Source organism: Talpa occidentalis, unplaced genomic scaffold (assembly GCF_014898055.3).
Source record: "Talpa occidentalis isolate TD23 unplaced genomic scaffold, MPIMG_talOcc4v2.1 talOcc4.4, whole genome shotgun sequence".
Lineage (NCBI taxonomy): Eukaryota > Metazoa > Chordata > Mammalia > Eulipotyphla > Talpidae > Talpa > Talpa occidentalis.
In genome coordinates, this window is record NW_023604295.1 from 46,959,202 (window position 1) to 46,979,197 (window position 19,996).

Sequence of the window (19,996 nt, forward strand, 5' to 3'; positions counted from 1 at the left end):
GGGGACAAGTAAAAGTGGTGTCTTTATTTAGCAAATACTTTTTTTTATATCCCCCACCCCCACCCCTTGATGTTCACATTCTTTTTTGCAGACTTTTTTTTTTTTTTGCTAGAATACAGTCCCAATTTTCTTAATTAAAACATATATAACTGAACTGTTGTAACTGCCAACAGCCTATGCCAGGCATCCCCAACCTGGTCTTCTTGGGGATGGAGGGTAAAGCATGAGAATGCTGTGTATAAGGAATTTGAGGATCTATATTTGGGAACTCAATTTGTCATTCAATGGAAACAAAATACAGCTACTACCATGTGGAAAGCTCCCTGTATATTTTCAGTGTTTAAAAAAGCATCTGTGATTTTTAATATGGTAGAACCCACTGTACCATGCCCATTACTGTTCTTTAGATAATTCAGGATAATGTACAAGTCACTTAGATGACTCATTATGAAATTTCTTGATGTGAAAGATAATTTTTACTGCCTTCACTTCCTCACTGTGATGCTTTTCCTGCCCTGGGGTCAGAATCCAGGGTTGGGCTCAAGGCAAGGGGCTGCCTGCCAGCTTCACTGCCAACTCCTGTTCTCGGCTGGACAGGAGAGTTAGTCCTCAGCTGCGCTGAGCCGCCCTAATTCCTGCCCTGTTTTTCATTGTCAGTTGTCACAAAGAGGCCAAGCTTTCTTTACTTTAAAGCTTGTCTACTATTATTGCTGGGGATTATTTGGGTGCAGTCTATTTGGATATCACAAATACTTACAGAGTGCACTAGTTCAAAGTTTTTACTGATTTTTTTCCCACTCATTTATGGTGCTTTAGAGTTTTCAGTGTTTTTAGACACATATTATTCAGTCTATTGACTCTTAAGCAGGGTTAATGAGGGAGTTCAGAACAGGTGCGGGGGCCTGCCAGCCTCCCCATAGCTAGTAGGTGGTGGTGTGAGTGCAAACTCATAGTGGGCTTCTCTCATTCTTTGAAATAGTTTTCCTGAATCTATATAGCCCTGCCCTATCTCCTAGGCAAGTTTGGTGTCTTCTGGATCCTGAAAACTATGTTCCATTCTCATTTGGCCTCCCTAAACTTTTTTCCAGATTTCCTCCCTGGTTTTTTGGCCCTTAACCCCATCACTTCTACTCAAGCTCCTATTGGACATATTTCCTGGAGGCCCATCATGCTCTGTGACTCTTTCTTGGGAAAGATGACAGACATTTCTTATCAGACTTAAAACAGACACTTGCCCCACATTTTATACATATATACACTCCCTATCAAAATCCATTAACATAATTCAGTCTCTCCTATAGGAGGTGGTAAGCAACCAGGTGAAGCAGAAAAGAAAAACTAGAGGAAATACCAGATACAGAAAGAAAAAGGAAATTGTTCAGTCAATAGAAATGAGAAACCAGCAGTTTCCAGTTTCTCAACCACAGCCACACTCAAAATAGACACTGTCAAATCAGATTAGTGGGTTGGGGTTGGGGAGTGAAAGGACCTAAGACTGTCAAATTCACCTGACTATTTTTATTCTTTCATTTATGGGTAGCCAGAAAGTACCTGCCCTGCTGCTTTGGATAGTAGTCTGTTTATTCCAGCTCGTGTAGAAAGAAAAGATTACAGGGTTGACAGATAGGAACTGAGTGGACTTTCTAATGCTTAGTGTAGACAGCCACCCAGGTGAGCATGGAACCTGAGTGGCAATCTGGGAAGGAAACAACCAAGGGAGCGTGATGACCCCATCCACTGTCGCAATCAAGTAAAACTCTGAGTCAACCTGTCATATTTTTGGTTTAGATAGTAATTGTTCTTTACTACCTAATAAGCATGCTGAATGACTGTTGAGGAAGTGGGAAGTTTCGTAAGACAGTAGACCCGTCCAGCAATCCAGCAGTTCCCCAGAACCCAGCTGTCCTACTCTCCTTCCCCTTCCTGGGGTGGTGGGGCTGGAGATGGCTTTGATGGAACTGGGCCTAGAATTTTCCCTGAACAGCGACTTGTGTCTCACTGTGAACCCCACTTTTAGTTCCTGGAACTAGAAGGAAGAGGGGATGGCTGGGCTCCCTGGGAAGGTAGAGGGGTCAGAAACAGGACTGGTCTTGGCAGAAACCACTTTGAGGTTAAATGAACAGTCCCTGGCTACTAGCGCAGGAATCCTGAATGGTTGGACTCTGCAGGGGAATCCTCAGGTCTGGGTTTGCCTCAGCTGAAAGGTGTGTCTTCTAAGATGAATTTTAGTTATAGGAATTTTAGTTGAATTTTAGTTATAGGAAAATCTGCAGAGAAAATTTAAAGTGGGGCCTAGTTGTCACTCACCCTTTAGTATGAATTAGATTGAAAAAAGGCTTTCCATCAACCTAGCTGAGATTTATAGTATAAAGTATATAGTATAAAGTATATAGTATAAAGTATAAAGTATTTATAGTATATATAAGATTTATAGTATAAGGATAAAGATTTATAGTAAAGAAGATTTTGGAGCATGAAGTCCTGGAGAAGAAGGCAAGAGTGGGTATGAAGCAGGATTTGCTCAGCTGGAGAGTGAAGGCACTGGATAAACTAGTTAGAAGTAGAAGAGAAAGGACTGAGAACACAGGAGATTATGAAAACAAAGATGGGAGGGTGGCATTTCAAAGTCTGCCCAGAGTAAAGGGCACTCCTTCTTCCTCTTCCTCTCTGAAAAGATCACAGAGAGCCTTCTCAGCCAAGGGCAGCTGCCACTTATCTTGACCACCACAAGCCCTGTCTTGGAGAGAGAAAATGAAGCAGGGCAGGACAAGTTGATTGAGTGCCTATGACCCAGTCTCCTAGGATTCAAGGATGAGAATTGCTACCCCCAGTCTCCTCAGCTTTACCCCAGTACATGAGAGAGGAGTGCCACTCCCCACCCCTTCACACACACCCTCCCCAACCCCACTGCTACTCCCTTGTCCCTCCACTGTCCACTGCCCAGGGCTCGGTCTAACTCCCTGGAACATGGTCAGGGTGTGAGATGGGTGGTAGGACCCTGAAATGACAGTTATATTTTCTTCATAGGGGACAGAGTTTGACAGTTGGAGATGGAGATGCTTCCATTGTTTCTAAGTATAGGAGAGAAAGGATTTGAAGAACAGCATCTCCACCACCACTTCTGAGCTAAGTGTAATGGAGTGAAAACTAAAAGTACACAGAAGTTCTAACCATTTAACTGTACAGCAGGGTTACCAGCATTGGCCGGAAACCACCCACTATTGCCTCTCCCGTCTCCTAAATTTGAATTCTCAGGAGCCTGAGAATGCTCTTTGTTGGAAAACTCATTTGGTTAGACTCATATGATCAATTATGACACTGGAAAAAAATAAAAGAAAGTAAACATATTTAAAATTTGCCTTTATTTATAATACTAGTTAAACAAATGTTGAGTTATAACAATCTCTTTCAGGACCACAAATAGAAACAGTTTAGAAAAGAAATATTTTGACAGTAGAAAAAAGTCACCATAAATGATCCACCTACTGGCTGGCTGGTTTCTCCCCTGTTTAAAAGGTATTTCAAGTTGAGACTGGTAAATATGTAACAGGCTCCTACTTGTTCCCCCCAAAAACACATATTTTTTAATTCATGGGAAATTACTAAACACATATTACTAAACACATGGGAGAATTACTAAACTACAGCATCTGAGAGGAAATTTCATCCATTGTTAACTCAAGATGAGCATTGTTCTGCAGAATAAAAGCATCCCAAGGTGGCATTGAGAGATCACCATCCCGTCTCCTTAGGTAGGAGCCACCATAGAACAAAAGGCAAAAGACGTATTTCAGCAACCCTTTCCTTAGTTCTCTTACCCAGACACTGTTAAGCTGCATGCGTCTTTGAAGGCTTCTTTTAGAAAGTATTAAGAAAGAAAGGCACATTTGTTATCCAAATACAGACTTGACTTTCTGTAATAACACAGGTTCCTTTGAATGTCATTAAATCCCGAAATTAAATGTAAGCAGAGATGGGAACTGTTATTTTCTACTTTCTAAACTCTCCCTGTCTCTTCAGTCATGAAAGTGTTGCAGAGTCCTGGTCCAGAGTGAAAACATGAGTGGTGAAACTGCCGGGAGCCCAGGAGTCGAAAGAAATGCCACACCACCTCACTTGGCAATTTGTGTAAGAATGAACACGTTTCCAGGTGGCACGGATGTGGAATAAAAAGAGAGAGCACTTCCAGCACCAGCCCCTGAGTCACTGGGGGAAGGCGCTTGGGCGGTGACACTGTACTCTTAATACTCAATTCTGCTCCAGTAGAACATGGCACCCAGAAGAACCCAAAACTAGAATGCAAAGAGAAAAAAACAAAAAACAAAGGAAAAATGAACAAGGGATTGGTTTCAGAAACATCTCATACTTGGGGGAAAATGTCATCAGGTTTGTTGAGGCTTTAGGTGTATTGGATTTTTAAGATTAATAATTTTTTGTGATGATTTAAAGAGATAATACACAATTGAGCATGATCACAATTAAGTATTACAGGTGAGGTTGGTCAGGGTCTCCTCCCTCGGCAGGCATGCAGTGCTTTCAGAGGAAGCACAATTCTTTTGTTTTCCCCACCACCATCCCTCTATTCCCCTGGCCCCTTCCCTCATCCCTGCCTCTTAACCTCAGGGCTCTCAGGATGTTTACTTATGTCTACTTGCTGTTGAAAGAGTCTTATATTATCCAATCGTCCGCTATGTAAAAGTCCAATATTTGTTTTTATCATTCTGATTTACTTTGCTACACACAATTCTCTCAAATTCCCTCCATTCTGTGAGAAATGATGCATAATGGCTAAATAGTTCTCCATAGTGTGGGTATACATCTTCTTGACCCAGTCATCTGTTGACGGGCATTTAGGCTGCTTCCACGTCCTAGCTATTGTTAAAAAAAAAATGCTGCTGTGAAGATTGTGGAGCATATGGGGTTTTGTGTTGATGGTTTCATATTCTTTAGATAGATGCTCAAGAGTGGGATTGCTGGGTTCTACAGTATTTCCATTTTCAGTTTTCTAAAAGGTAAATCCAGATTGCTTTCCATAATGGTTGTACCAGTTTACATTCTTACAGTGTAACAGGGTTTTCTCTGCATCCTTTTTCTCTGCATCCTCTCCAGTACAGAGGTCTGAAGGTCTTTTTCATATGTGTCATTCTCACTGGTGTGAGGTGGTATCTCCTTGTCGTTTTAATCTGCATTTAACTTGCAAGAATAATCTTGTCTTAGACAACATCAAGCCCTCCTACCACTTCCTACTTTCCTACCACAATCTGCACCCTAACTCATTGCTAAATTGCCCCTGGGGAAATTCTTCCTTCTTTCTCTCAGGGCTAATTAGCCTTTAGTGGATTCCTATTTACAGTATGTACCATTTTGGGAAAAAAGTTTCATGTCTAGTATTGAACCTCTCCTACTAGGGGATGCTTTCTTATCCCAGAAATGCTCATGACCTGGAATGGTTACCCCTAAAGAGAAGAGAACTCAAGCTATGTGATTCAGCTAAGTTAGAATATCTGAGTTTTGTTTGTAAATCTTCCACATACTCCCTGCATTTATAAAATAATAATATCTTCTTCACCTATCTAAGAGAAGATTGGATGAGATAATGAATAATAAAGTTTAATGTTTATTGATAATTCACTATGCATCAGTCATTGTTCTAAGTGCTATGCATGTAGTTCAATTTAATGCTTCCAAGCCCTACAAAGAGACTGAGGCTAGAAGATATGCAATCTACTTAAGGTCACTGAAGTAGTTGTGGTAAAGCTGAGATTTGAACCCAAGCAGTCAGCTTCAGTGTTGAATTTACCATTTTAGGAAAGCACCTCTGTAATCAGTAACGAGCTGGACATGCCTAGAGAGCTTTTCTTAAGCGCAATTCTAAGAAACAATGAATTTTTCATTCTGCAAGATGAGAGACTGGCTACCTACCTAGCTACCATTGTAGAGATTTTGAGTTCAAAGTACTGGATATGATACCTTGTCTGTAGCAGACCCTCAACACATTCAGTTCCCTTCCTTCCTTTGAATTTCAAGGGCATCCAGAGTCCATTTGATGTCTGTGCAAATATTAAAGGTTTCAGCTGGTCTAGAGTTCTAAGAGTCTGAAAAGACTTTAAATATTATCCCCTAGCTCTTGCAAACATGGCACGAATAGAAACTTCGCTGTTAAAATTTTCATTCTTTCAACAAGTCAGCAAGCATGTATTATGTGCTCTGCTAGGCACTGTGGATACAGGGAGCAGCTTGCAGGCTTTGGCAGAGAATTCACAGTAGAGTGACTATGACAGAGGAGTACATGGGGTGTCCCAAGGAGGATGGATCCAGGAATCATAGAAGACCTGTAGGAACTGATATTCCCTTTTTTCCTGCCTCACCCAGTTTCTCACTCCCAGCCCAGCATTTCTTAAAAGATGCACAAGCCCCTAAAAGACCTGTTCAGGGGTCCGTGATGTCAAGACTGTTTGCATAATAATATAAGACTTGTTTGCCCTTTTTGCTGTTTCCACTTTTTGTACTGAAGGTGCAAAAGCAGAGGTAAGTAAAACTAGAGGTATCTTAGTAAGAATCAAGGCAGAGGCACTAAACTATTAGTAGTCATACTTAAAGGCTATGAGATTGTCTTTGATGAAGTAGTGAGAATTACTAATTTTATTAAATGTTCACCTTTGAGTGAACATCAATTTTATACTCTGTATGATGAAAAGGAAGTATGTATAAAAGCAGTTTTGTTGCATATTGAAATAGGACAGTTGTCTTAAGGAAAAGTGCTGTGTGAACTAACCATTCTTCATGAAACATTATCTTCGTTTGAAAAAAAAATGACTAATAGACAAGCTATGGCTATTTAGAGTTGGGAGTTTAGCAGACATTTTCTTGAAAATTTATAATCTGTCACTTCAAGGAAAACAACTGACAATATTTGTTGCCAATGATAAATTTGACTTTCAAGCAAATGTCAGAAAAATTGCATCCACCACTACAAACTTGATAGCATCCCAATATTGGCTTAACATCTTTTCAATGTAGCAATTTCAATAAATATGAGGTTTGGGTATTGCATAAGGAAATTGGCCAATACTGGGAGTTCTGCATAATATCAACATTTCCCCAAATAGTTAATGCATGATGTTATAGAACCATAACTGGGTAAAGAAGAGTTATGCAAGTGCTTTACAAATCAATGTAATGTATTTCAGTGTCTGAAAAATTTGTTGACATCGTTTCAGATTGCATAGTGCAAATAACCTTTAAGATGACTATTTGTCAAGTTTTTTTATAGTGTCAAGGAAGAATAGTCACAATAATCTTTAGGTAAGATGATTTTTTTCAACTAAATATATGTGGGGAACGGGTTTTCTTCAAATCCTTCCACTTAAGCAACATATAACAGACTGAATGAAGAAGCAAATATAAGACCCCTGTTGTCTTCTCTTACGCCAGAAATTGAAGGGATTTACAAAATTATAAAAAAATGCCACTTTTCTTGCTATTTTTTTTGTTTTGTTTTGGAAAGTAGTCATCTTTTCCACAAAAATATTTTATTAATGCTAACGGGCAATTGATTCATTGTTATTTTAAATAAATTAGTATGCATTTAAATTTTTTGGTGTTAATTTCTAATAGGTTATACTATCAATAGAAAATAGCATTTTGGAGGCCTCAATATTTTTGAGAGAGTAAAGGGGCTTTGAATCTAAAAGTTCAGGGCTACTTCCTGAATGTAATGGTTCTTAATACTGATAGCAAATTAGAATCAACTGGAAAATTAAAAAAAAATAAAAGTGTGGGCCTTGCTATAAGATCGACTGAATCAGAAAGTCAGGTTGGGGTTCAGGAAGGCGCCACTGCCCTCTTTGGGCCCCCAAGCTCCCTCAGGAGGTATTACTGGCAGCTAGGGCTGAGGAAGACCACTCTAGCTCTTGACGCATGTGCATCAGAGAAAGTGGGCAGAAAGACAAATGGCACTGCTGGAGGCAGCTCTTTGGAAGGAGCCATCTAGAGAGATGTCAGTCTTTGACATGTCATGAGAGGGAAGGCAAGGATATCTCAGTCAACCAGGAAGATCTGGGAAGTAGGGTATACCTCTTCCAGGCAGGGGAAGTTAACATCCCCCTCCAAAGGGAGTCTATTGTCTTTGCTCCAGGGCCAGCAGGTTCTTCAGTCAAGGTTTTGTTCCCATAGAAGCCTAGTGTGGCTGGTTTTAAGCAGGGGTATTCTCAAGGTCTCTCCTTACCATCCTCTCAGAAATAAAACATATCTAGCAGTACTCACAGTCCAGCAGAGAATGGCAAATCCAAACCAGGCAACCCCCCAGGCGTGCCGGTTCATTGGTCCGGAGATCAGTTCATAGCAGCCCTAGAGGGATGGCCAATTTCACACCCATGTGAGAAGAACCAGAAAAAGAAAAAAGATGGGCAAGAAAATAGATTGTTAACTGAATCAGCCACTCCAAAATCCGACACTCTGTATAACTAAGCTATTTCCACACCCTGGGAGGCAGCCAGTTTAACATTGCTTTGCTGAGGAAATAGTCTAACAAAGGTGCTGCTATTTCAGCATAGCATTATTTTTGTGTATTGAATACATGGACAGTGTAAAGTATTTTTAAAATGTGAATTGTTTTCTTTTCTAAAAGATTTTGTTGGTGATTTGCTTGAGCACAAGGTTACTTTTTGATTTGTTTATTTTTTATTTATTAAAAAAAGATTTATTTTATTTATTTATGCATATAAGAGCTGGGGTGTAGGTCAGAGGTGCAGTGGGGATGAGAGTATACACCAGAGACAGAGCGGGGAGCAGAATAGTCCGATTGACTGAAATACACTGCTGAGGGGAGCAGTGGGCAAGACAGGAGAGGCCTGCTGTGTCATGTGGGTTAGTTTCCTGGCCAGGGATCAAACTTGTGCTGCAGTGGCTGCCAATAGCTTCACAGTGCTGAGACTTTAACCCCTGGGCCAGCAGGGAGGCCCATAATTATTTTTATTTATTTATTTATTTATTCATTTATTTTTAAAGATTTATTTATTTATTTATACAAGCACTGGGTACAGTCAGAAGCGTGGGAGGGTGAGAGAATTCACCAGAGCCATAGCGGGGAGCAGAGCAGGCGAAGGACCGAAGTACACTGCTGAGGGGAGCAGCAGGCGGCAGGAGAGGTCTGCATGCCATGTAGGACCCTCCTCCGGTGGCCGGGGAGCAGCCGGGGATAGAACCGGTGCTGCAAAGGCTGTGGGCAGCTTTGCAACCCAGCGCTCAATGGCTGCGCCACTGGGGAGGCCCTCATAATTATTTTTAGATAAAATTGCTTTCAACATCTCTCTATTGGATTCTAGTGAGAGCGTAAGGAGCCACAGTGTGCTTGCAAGAGTGATTCATTTTTATTCATGGAATCATTCATTCATGCATGCCACAACCAATAAATTTTACATATGGTTCACCCTATTCTAGTCACTGTGCTGAAGTAACACATGGTGGATGACTGACCACCCAGAGTGACCTCTACTAAAGTCCTGAGAACCACAGAGAATGTGTGGGAAATGCAAAACCCAGGCTGAACCACTGAAGTCCACAGGGAATATCCTAGTAAAGAATTTGAAGTGGCTGCAGGTGGTCACTTGAGGTTCTGTCTTTCCTGACTAGTCCCTTGTTAGCCCACCCATATGCCCTGCCTTTGCTATGCCTTGATTTCTCTCCTCATTTACTCTTCTCCATTTATTTATTTATTTTTAAAGATTTATTTATTTATACAAGAACTGGGTTACAGGCCAGATGCATGGGAGGGTGAAAGGATTCACCAGAGACAGAGCAGGTAACAGAACAGGCAGACTGATGAAATACCCTGCGGAGGGGAGCAGCGGGCACGACAGGAGACTTCAGCTATGCCATGTGGGACCCTTGCCAGCTGGCTGGGATTGACCAGTGCTGCAGAGGCTGTGGACAGCTTCACAGCGCTGTGCTCAACCAGGGGAGGCCCTATTCTTCTCCATTTACATTATAGGTACTTCCATTCACTTAGATGCACAAATGGAAAACCTCAGTATTATCCTGTATTAACTGTTTTTCTGTTATCTGAAATCAAACATTGAGCAAATCCTTTTGGGCCTACTTTACAAATACATCTCAAATTCAAATTCTTACCACTTCCTGCTACCACCTTGGTCCACCATGGCCTCATTCCAGGATGATAACAATAGCCTCCTAATGGGTCCCCTGAGGCCTGATTCTACTGTATGCACCCTATTAGTCTTCATACAGTGCCACAGTGATCCTTTAAAATGTATATCAGGTCACTTTTTATCTCTGCTCAAAAAAAAAAAAAATGACTTCCCACCACTTTTATGTATTTATTTAAATCTATTTTGTAATGCAGTCCCTTTTTCTTACATCATTGTTCGTTTTTTGACAGTATGGAATTTCTCCTCTCAGGTGTTGTCAACATAGTCCCACCACTTTTATTTTACTTTTTAATTTTTTAAAAATATTTTATTTTATAATTCTTACATCATTTTTCATCTTTGCACAATGTATGCTTTTTCATTTTGATTATATTCCCCATACAATTGCACCCCCCTTATTTTGACCCTAATCCTTCCTCTCCGGTCCCCCCACCCCACCCACGTAGTGTGTCTCTGGTTTATAGTTACTTGTTGATTTTGATTTTTTCGTTATTAAAGTTAGTCTTATTCCTGCTGGTGGGAGTGCAAACTGGTCCAACCACTATGGAGAGCTGTGTGGAGATTCCTCAACCTACTAAAGATAGAGCTTCCATATGATCCAGCAATTCCACTCCCAGATATTTACCCAAAGGACACAGAAACATTAAGTCCCACCACTTTTTTTTTTTTTTTTTATAGAGGCATGTTTTATTTATTTATTTATTTGTTTGTTGTTTATACAAGCACTGGGTACAGTCAGAAGCGCGGGAGGGTGAGAGAATTCACCAGAGCCGGAGTGGGGAGCAGAGCAGGCAGAAGGACCGAAGTACACTGCTGAGGGGAGCAGCGCGCCATGTGGGACCCTCCTCTGGTGGCCGGGGAGCAGCCGGGGATCGAACCGGCGCCGCAGAGGCTGCGGGCAGCTTCGCAACCCAGCGCTCAACCGCTGCGCCACCGGGGAGGCCCAAGTCCCACCACTTTTAAAATGAAGCCCTGGTCCTCACACTGGCCTGTGATGCTCTGTAAAATACGGCACCACCTCTCCATGAAGCCAGCTGCCACCACCCCAGGTGTCTCACTATAAATGTAGTGAGCTTCAACACCAGGGCTGCTTAGCTGTTGAACTATGTCAAAGCCCTGTTACTAATTTTGTGTACACATTTTTCATTGTTTTTTCCTTTCTAAATTTTATAAACTTCAGTTCCTACAAAATCTAGGTCCACCCTTGACTTCCACTCTTCATTCATTCTACCTTGTCATACTAATCTTTTTGATGTTCCTTCATGAAGCTAAGAATGCTCCTAATTCAGGGCCTTTCCACTTATTTGCTTTCTTTGTTCAGAGCTCTTTCCTAATCTTCTTTAAATGAGGGTCTCACTTCCTCACTTAATACAGACCTCAGTATAAATATCTCAACTAAGCCTTTCCTGACAACCACATAGAAAAATACTCTTTCCTCCATCATTCTCCATATTCTTAACCCGCTTTATTTCTGCTCATGGCATTTATCACTACCTGGAATTTGCCATATATTTGTTTGGTAATTTTTTTTTGTGGTCTGTCTCCAAGTACAAACTCTACCAGGGCACAGCTTTTATCTTGTTGTAGGGTAAGGTAAAAAATCAGACTTTTCTGCCCTCCCGCCATCAGGATAGATGAGGGAACCCTGTGATCCTGAATGCATGCCTAATGGCGGGCACCTGAAGTGGGTACACCTGCGCTAAGACTGTGCTTTTAAGGGTGGTGTCACGGGGACGCCAGTAGAAGCCGAAAGAAGCAGCAGCCTGAAGCAGAAGCAGAGAACACCAGAGAGCCCAGATAGTGAAGATTTGCTGGGGGCTGGGAGGACTGCCAGCCTCCCAGCCCCCCAGCACCCTTGCCTGCCACGTACCCGCTGAATCCCAATAAAAGACCTGCAAAAAACCACTGAGGACTCTGACTCCTCCTTTACCTGGTCTGCTGGATCAGAAAACCTGCTCAGTGGCCCATTCCTGACTTTACACTTGTGCATTATTGAATCTCTAAACCTAGAACAATGCTTGAGCAGAAGTACACACCTAATAAACACTGATAAGCTAAATGGCACTGTAGGGTAAAGAAAATGTCAGGCTTTTCTGCCCTTCTGCCATCAGGATAGATGATGGATCCTTGTCCTGAATGCATGCCTGATGGCGGGCACCTGGAGTAGGGTGTGGGCATAGGTAGATGGGATTCACCTGGGCTAAGACTGTGCTTTTAAGGGCGGCATCAAGGGGATGCCAGCAGCAGCAGCAGTAGAAGTCAAAGCAGAAGCCAAAAGAGAAGCCGAGAAGCAGCAGAACGAATGCCAGAGAGCCCAGATAGAGTGAAGACTTGCTGGGGGCTGGGAGGCTGGCAGGCTTGCCAGCCTCCCAGCCCCCCAGCCAGCACCCCTGCCTGCCATATGCCTGGTGAACCCCAATAAAAAACCTGCAAAACTACTGAGGACTCTCACTCCTCCTTTACCCGGTCTGCATGGGATCAGAAAACCTGCCCCGTGTCCAGTTCCTGCCTCTACAGGCACTTCTAAGGAAGTAGTGATTATAACATAATCACTTGTGACGTGCTTGGTTCACAAACACTCATATCCATTGCCCACTTGATTCTCCCAGCAATCCTGGGAGATCATTCCTCTGTCAGCGTGTGGAAGATCCTGCTTAGGTCTGGTGTCAGGCGCTGGGTTTTGCCCTCATGGAGCTCAGACAAAAGCCCTAGTTTTTTTGTTTTTCACCTCATCTCATTTAGTGCTCTTCACAATGCTTTCTTTTTTTAATCATTTATCTTCCTTAGTTCCACTGTAATGTTCTTGAGGTATAGTGATCAGCAGAATGTATGTATGTATGTATGTTTGTATGTACGTATGTATAACGTGCTATGTGAATTTTGGTTGATTTCTATTTTTACCAAACTTATGATGATTTTCCTTATTCTGTTAGCATTGATTTGTGCATTGTAGCTCTAGAAAAGCACCAAAATGGATGTGAGAAAGAATCACTTACCTCCTCATTCACCTGCCACCAGGTATTTATTTGTGCCTGCTTTGTGCCAGGCATTATGTTAAGTTCAAAAGATAAATCACTGAAAAATGCATGGCCCTCAAGGAAACTCATAGGAAAGAATAGACTTGTGAACAAATAACTATAACATGATTCAAAGTGTCAAATAAAATAATAGAGGTAGGGAATATGAGGTACTGACGTGGCATATTTTGCTTAGTAGAAAAAGGTTGTTATAGGAGGATCAAAGAAATCTATCACTTAGAGGGATGGTGGGGCATGGGAATCTTGGGGACTGGGATAGAGAGAACCAGAAAAGCATATAAAAATAAAATAAAAAAAAGATTATGTCAAGGGTGAAGAATGAGTGATACTGAGAAAGTAGGAGCACAGGGTATCAGAGACAGAGACTTTCAAGATGCTGGAATTTGGTTGGGGAACAGGAAATTGAGTGGTGATGAGCTTGTATTTGTGGTGTATTCCGAAATTAGCAAGCTTGATACTTCTCGTTTATTGAACTGCACTCAACTAACTTTTCTCAAAGTGGCAGTGGACAAAAAGCAGTAGACAGCATTTCTGAGACTTACTACAAGTATATGGGTTCTCAGCAGAGATTTTGGGGGAATATTACCAATTTATTTCTAGGCTTTGAACCTAAGCTCTCGTGCCAGACGGCTGGAGCTTGATTCCTGACCTTGGGCAAAGTACTTATTAACATCTCTGTCTCTGTTCCTCATCTATAAAATAAGGAGCATAGTGGTACCTGCTTTGAGCACTAAATAAGTTAATATGTGTTTGGCACTTGGAACAGTGTTGGGCATTTGGTAAGTGTCAATAAATGTTAGTTTTCACTAACATTTCAGGACTTTAGTAGAGGTCACTCTGGGTGGTCAGTCATCCACCATGTGTTACTTCAGCACAGTGACTAGAATAGGGTGAACCATATGTAAAATTTATTGGTTGTGGCATGCATGAATGAATGATTCCATGAATAAAAATGAATCACTCTTGCAAGCACACTGTGGCTCATCATCATATCATCCTCATCAGTCTAGAAACAACTTTTCTACATACATCTGTATGTAAGCCATCTTCTAATACTTTATGAAGACTTTGCTCCATTACCAACTGACCAAGGAATGAGGATGTATAATTTCTGCAGTTATCTGCAGCAATTGCCAGTACTTTGGAACCAAAAAATGTTGTTTTGCAAAAATTAGCAGAACACACCTTTGTTTAATGGTTTGGAAATTTTCATTTGAACAAAGTTGGTTTGCTATTGCAATATTTGTGTTCTGTTAATTTTATTAAAATGTAATTTTCCTCAGGTTAGCTCTAGATTAGCATTCACATTTTACTAACAGATGGAAAGAGTTAACATGAGATTTAGGAGAAAGGATGCAGAATTTTTTACTGAGAGGATATTACCCACAGTTAACAGTGATTTCCTCATGAAGAACAGGATCATCTACAGGCCTTAGGAGGAGAGAGAACTCACCTGATCGTGATAATAACCCTGCACTCCCAGTTTGCAGGCCTCCAGGTTGAGAGGTTGTTTAAGATTGTTCATTACACAACATTGGCGAGGCCAGGGATAGTCAGCATCGTTATTCCTGGCGCGGAAGGCAGATGTATATTTCTGCCAGTCTGATGGACCATGTACACCGCAGCAATTGTCCTGTCAGAGGACGAGAGAGACAGAATTGTCTTCCATGGCCCTTGCCAGTTGCATCAAGGTAACAGCTGAGATTACATGTACAAAGCAGGTATGGAAAATGTACCATATCTTATATTTACTAAAAATCTCCAAATGACAGCTGACTCATGTATACAACTTCTGAGCCCTGCCAGTAAATAAGAGTAGATAAACTTGCCTATGTCAGGTTTCTTTTAGAAGGAAAGCCCACGGGATGCTGACTTCACCCCCAACCACTCATGCACCCCTGAATATTGGTTTAGATGTCACCTTCCAAGACAGCAGGCATTACCTGGAGCATGAGCCTGTCCCAGGTTTTGGTAACTCCATTGTTTTTCCATTGGTCATCATTGTTTAGAGGATGGTTGTTTTGGTATCTTTCCAGCATCTGCTTCAGGAAAAGGTTGGGTGTGAACTACAGTGGGAGGAGGAAACGCAAGAGAGAGAGTTGGCAATTAATCCCCAAGGAGGCAAAATGATTTGCTCAACCTGTTGCTGGAGACACTGAACATCATCTCCTGGAGTTAGACTGTGCTCTGTGGGCTGAAGGTTGGTTGTGAGGATGATATGGGTGGTTGAGATGCCCATGAAGGGAAAAGACCCCCATCTTCAAAAAACGTCCCAGTGAGACCAGGTTAGACAGTTATCGAAGGGTGGCTGAGGCCTGGAATGAAGAAAAAGATTGAGCAGACTGCTGAATTGAGAGGATATCTTAGATCGGTGGATTTTGGATCATCCTATTGGGAACTCAGTGGCTAGAGAGTTGTAGAGAGCAGAGGGCTTCCAGATCTGGGTTCTGGTGAGGCCAGGGATAGTCAGCAGAAGTCAGACTGCTAAGATTCAGGATTCTTCTCTTTCACTTACCAGCTATGTAACTTGGAGAAGTTAGTTTACCTTTTTAAGTCTCTGTTTTTTAATCTCTAAAATGGCAATATTGATAATAACCTATTTCATAAGGTTATTGTGAGGATTAAGTAAAGTGATATATGTGCTATTACTATACATTTTTAAGTGTCTGGTACAGAGTAAGGTGCTAATGCATGTCAGTCGTTACAGTGTTGATCTAATAATGGTGATGATTCATATGGTTATTTGGCTCCATGCTTTTTGAGACTATACTCACAAAGTCCCGTTGTGTTGCTGCTGTGATGCAAGATGCCACTTCAAAGGCATAGACGATGAACATCAGAATGAAATACTGGAAGAGAAACACATGAAAAAATTACATTCACCTCCACAGAGAGAAGTATTGTTTTTACAAATAGTTGTTATGTTGTTCCAGCACATTCATCTAAATATCATCATTCAACCATTCACAGTTATTTAACAAACCTTCATTGATCAACTGCTAGCCTAAGGCTTGGTCTCCTTTTAACCAGAGAACAAATGATCACTGAATACAGAACTTTCTCAGTCTACTATCTTGAATTTCTGTTTTAACAGGGAAAAACAAATATAAGAGAATAAACTGGTGTATCTATATATGTGCATGGGTGTGCATGTGTGTGTGTGCGTGTGCATGTGTGTGTGTGCGTGTTTGTGTGTTAGGTCAATGACTAGTAAGGGAGTTTCAGTCTATCAGACATAAGGTAGAGTCACATAAATTCTTTCTCACTGGGAAAGATTTTCTTTATGGTTCATTGAATATTCAGAAAAAGATGAACAGGATTGTGTTTCATAGCCATTGTCCCTCTGACAAACATAGAAGTCTTATTAGAAAGGACAGGCATCGTCTAGGACAGCTCCTCACTTGCATTTTCTGTCACACATCACCCCTCTCAGTTATATGGGTCAGGCGAGTTAAATAGAGCAGCCTGTGTGTTGCTGCTACTGTGTGTTTGTGTGTTTGTGTGTGCCCATGTGCCTCCACAGCACATTGCCCCCTTTTTTCTTAATTCTTTTTTTTTAATTTTATATATTTTGACATCATTCTTCATTTTTTTACAATGTATGCTTTCTAATCTCAGTTATATTCCCCGTGAAATTACCACCACCGATGCAAATTTCTGAACAGCAATGGCCTCTGAATCTGTGCTGGGTCTGTTTGCTGGAGCTCTGTCTTTGCTTTCCTCCGCCTTACACTCAGGCTCGTGGTCCTTGAGTTCTTCTGGAGGAAGGGGCACTGTGGTGAGTGCTGGTGGGGAGCACAGGGAGACTTCTTCCCTGGGCAGGGGAGACTTTCTGAGAAAGTGGCTGCAAAATTAACAGCAGCGGCAACTTTTAGAGTGCTCATAGCATTTCCCCCCTGTATTAGCTGCTGCCTTGCTCTTTGCCAAGACGTTTGCTGCTGGCTCCCCTTACAGAGGTTCAGGACACTCCCTTCAAGACACCCCATAAAGGGGACATGGGTGTCCTCTCCATCAGCGTCCCACCCCAACCCCTGTTGGTGCTCCTGGCTGTGTCAGGCACACAGGGTTGGCCCAGACAGGGTTGTGCTTGAAGCTGGTATCCAAGGACACCTACACCTTTCCCTGTTCCCTCAATATCTTTTCCCACCCTCCAAAACTGAGTGCTTTTGCCCTAGAACCAAGTGACACAAAGGAATCTGAGAATGTTAATGTTCTGAATTCCTTGGGTACCGGGTCAGTATTCGTTCACGGGCTAAGTAAACCAATAAACACCTTAAGTTGCTGGACTTGTTCCATAAAGGTGGAACTCAGGTCCTGCAGCTTTTGGGGTGGGGATCTATTAGGGGTGAGGAATGGGGGTGGGATCCCCTCACTGTGAGAAACTGCTGTCCTGAGCATGGGCAGAGGGTAGAAGGCTAAACCCTGACCTGAGGATTAACTCTGCTCCCTGCAACTTTACTTCCATTTGGAAAGACAGGGCATGAATCTGCTGTCTGTGGTTTAAGCCAGAAGCCTCTCCAGGGGAGCCTCTCCAGAGACCTCAGAGTTCAGGTCTCCACAGGCAGTTGGGAGCTGAAGCTGCTCTCCACAGTGGCACACATAGTGTTTTCTAGGGTCCCCCCAAAAGCAGGGAGAGGGCCTTCCTGGTGACTCAAGGGGTTAAACACTGCACTATGAAGAAATCCACAGCCTCTGCAGAATGAGTTCGACTCTGGGCCAGCCAGGGAGAAACCCACATGGCAAGGTAGACCTCTTCTGGCTTGCCCACTGCCCCCCTCAGCAGTATATTTCAGTCAGTCTGCCTGTTCTGTTCCCCACTCTGTCTCTGGTGAATCCTCTCACCCCCCACACCTCTGGCCTGTACCCCAGCTCTTGAATGTATAAATAAATAAGTCTTTAAAAAAAATACAAAAGCAGAGAGAGAGCATAATATTAGAAGTGCAGGTTGTCACAGAAAAGCAGCAGCCTTGAGCTCATACTTGGCAAAAAGGTTCATGCATTCTTATGCAAATTCAAGTAAAATGAAAATTCAAATGCATATTTTGTATTTTATATCTTACTATATTAGTACCTGATTGATATTAAAATTTTAATATAATTTAAATATTAAAACAATATTTTAAGCTTACTATTATGGTTTCACTCTGTCTCTCTTCTGGCCTATGAAACTCCTGCCTGTACCTTTTGGTCGAGTTGAGGAAGCACAGATCTGGAAAATACTCAACATCAGTGCCTCCAAGTGCCTCCCCTTTGGTTCTCTGAATTGGAATCTCGAACTGACAGTAGTGGAGGGCACCACCCCCTCCTCCTTGCCCCTCACACTGGTGTTCTCTGCTCCTGTCTTCCCCACTGAAAATCAAAGCATTGTACTCAGGGAAGAAACAATCCATCAAAATTTGTCCAGGAGACAGCTGTAGAGAGCTTTAAGGTCTCACCACTAGGAGAATTTTCCTGTTGGACTTCATGATGCCCACAATGCCTAGAACAGAGAGACAGAAGAGGCAGAGGCCAACAAACATGCCGATCCAGGCTGCCCCATAGATGTCATCATTGTCGGTGGCTTCCAGCAGTGGGTACAGGCTGTGCTGGTCTGATACAAAGAAGATGCACTCGGCCGTCAGGGCGATGCCACACATCTGGAGGAGAAGGAGCTCAGTCAGGGTGGTGGCCAGGGGGGTCGTGCTGGGAAAGGGAGTGGAGAAGTGGCTAAGATAGACGAACTCCATTCTCTGCAGAACCTTTAAGCAACTGACTTAAACTCCTCATTGCCAGGAAATCAAACAGCTCCTTCCATCTAACTAATTGGTTGTGTGTCTCCTTCTCCATATCACTCTGTTATTTGGGAAAAGACCATTTCAGATGATCTATAAAGTCCTTGGGGTGTGAATCGCTCAAATGACATCTTTTGGTATGAAGGTGACCCCTCACTTCTACTCCCACAGCCCCATAACCCACATTCTTCGATGGTAATATTTAAATTAGCCCTGGTCCTATCTATCAGAGTCACGGCATGTAAGAGCGGAAGAAGCTCAGTGGTTATCTTTCCAGCCCTCTGTATTGTCCAGATGAGGATCTCGGCCCTGGAAGGCAATGCTTATCTAGAGTTGGAAGCAGAACTGGGCCGAGAGTCTGCGCTCTTGACCTGTAGGTGCTCTCTGGCCTCACTGTCCACACAGCCTGGCCTCTGAGACACCCTCACATCCTGGCACTGGGCTCTACATGACCAGAACAAGAGACACTAACATCTCTCTCCAACAACCCGGAGTCCCACAGAACACAAACCAAGGTGAAATAGGAAGGAAAGACCAGAGCATGCTTGGGGTGGGAGTGTTTGGCACTGGCCATATGGCTCCTTTCAGATTCTTGTGCTTGAAAATCGGGAGGAAAATATCTCTTTTTTTTAAACCATGGTCTTTAGACACATAGCGTAGTCATATATGGTTACATAATTAAATGCCAGCTAGTGTATTTTCCTAATACATTTCTTAAAATAAAGAAAAACTGTTGGGAGCCAGTAATTACATTGTTGTTATTTTTCCTCATACTCTCACTTTTGATTAATCTAAAAAAAAAAAAAAATCACAAGCTTCCCTGGTGGCACAAGGGGTTAAGCACAGCACTGTGAAGCTATCCGCAGTCACTGTGGCACAAATTCGATACCCGGCCAGCCAGGGAGCAACCCACATGGTGAAGCAGACCTCTCCTGTCTCGCCCACTGCTCCCTTCAGCAGTGTATTTCAGTCAGTCTGCCTGTTCTGTTTCCCACTCTTGTCTCTGGTGAATCCTCTC

At 42.4% G+C, this 19,996-nt stretch overlaps 1 protein-coding gene across 4 annotated transcripts in view; it reads right to left on the reverse strand.

Annotated features, from left to right (window-relative positions):
- Positions 1-3,363: 3,363 nt before the first annotated feature.
- The window catches only part of UPK1B (uroplakin 1B), a 57,033-nt gene continuing 40,400 nt past the window's right edge, over positions 3,364-19,996 (reverse strand). For all 4 annotated transcript variants that reach the window (XM_037525505.2, XM_037525504.2, XM_054700545.1 and 1 more), the window contains 6 exons: positions 18,643-18,843; positions 15,982-16,056; positions 15,151-15,273; positions 14,661-14,840; positions 8,266-8,349; positions 3,364-4,292 (listed from right to left, as the gene is read on the reverse strand). In XM_037525505.2, coding sequence (XP_037381402.1) covers positions 4,242-4,292; positions 8,266-8,349; positions 14,661-14,840; positions 15,151-15,273; positions 15,982-16,056; positions 18,643-18,843 — 714 coding nt within the window. In that variant the 3' untranslated portion in view covers positions 3,364-4,241. The remainder of the gene's footprint in view (positions 4,293-8,265; positions 8,350-14,660; positions 14,841-15,150; positions 15,274-15,981; positions 16,057-18,642; positions 18,844-19,996) is intronic.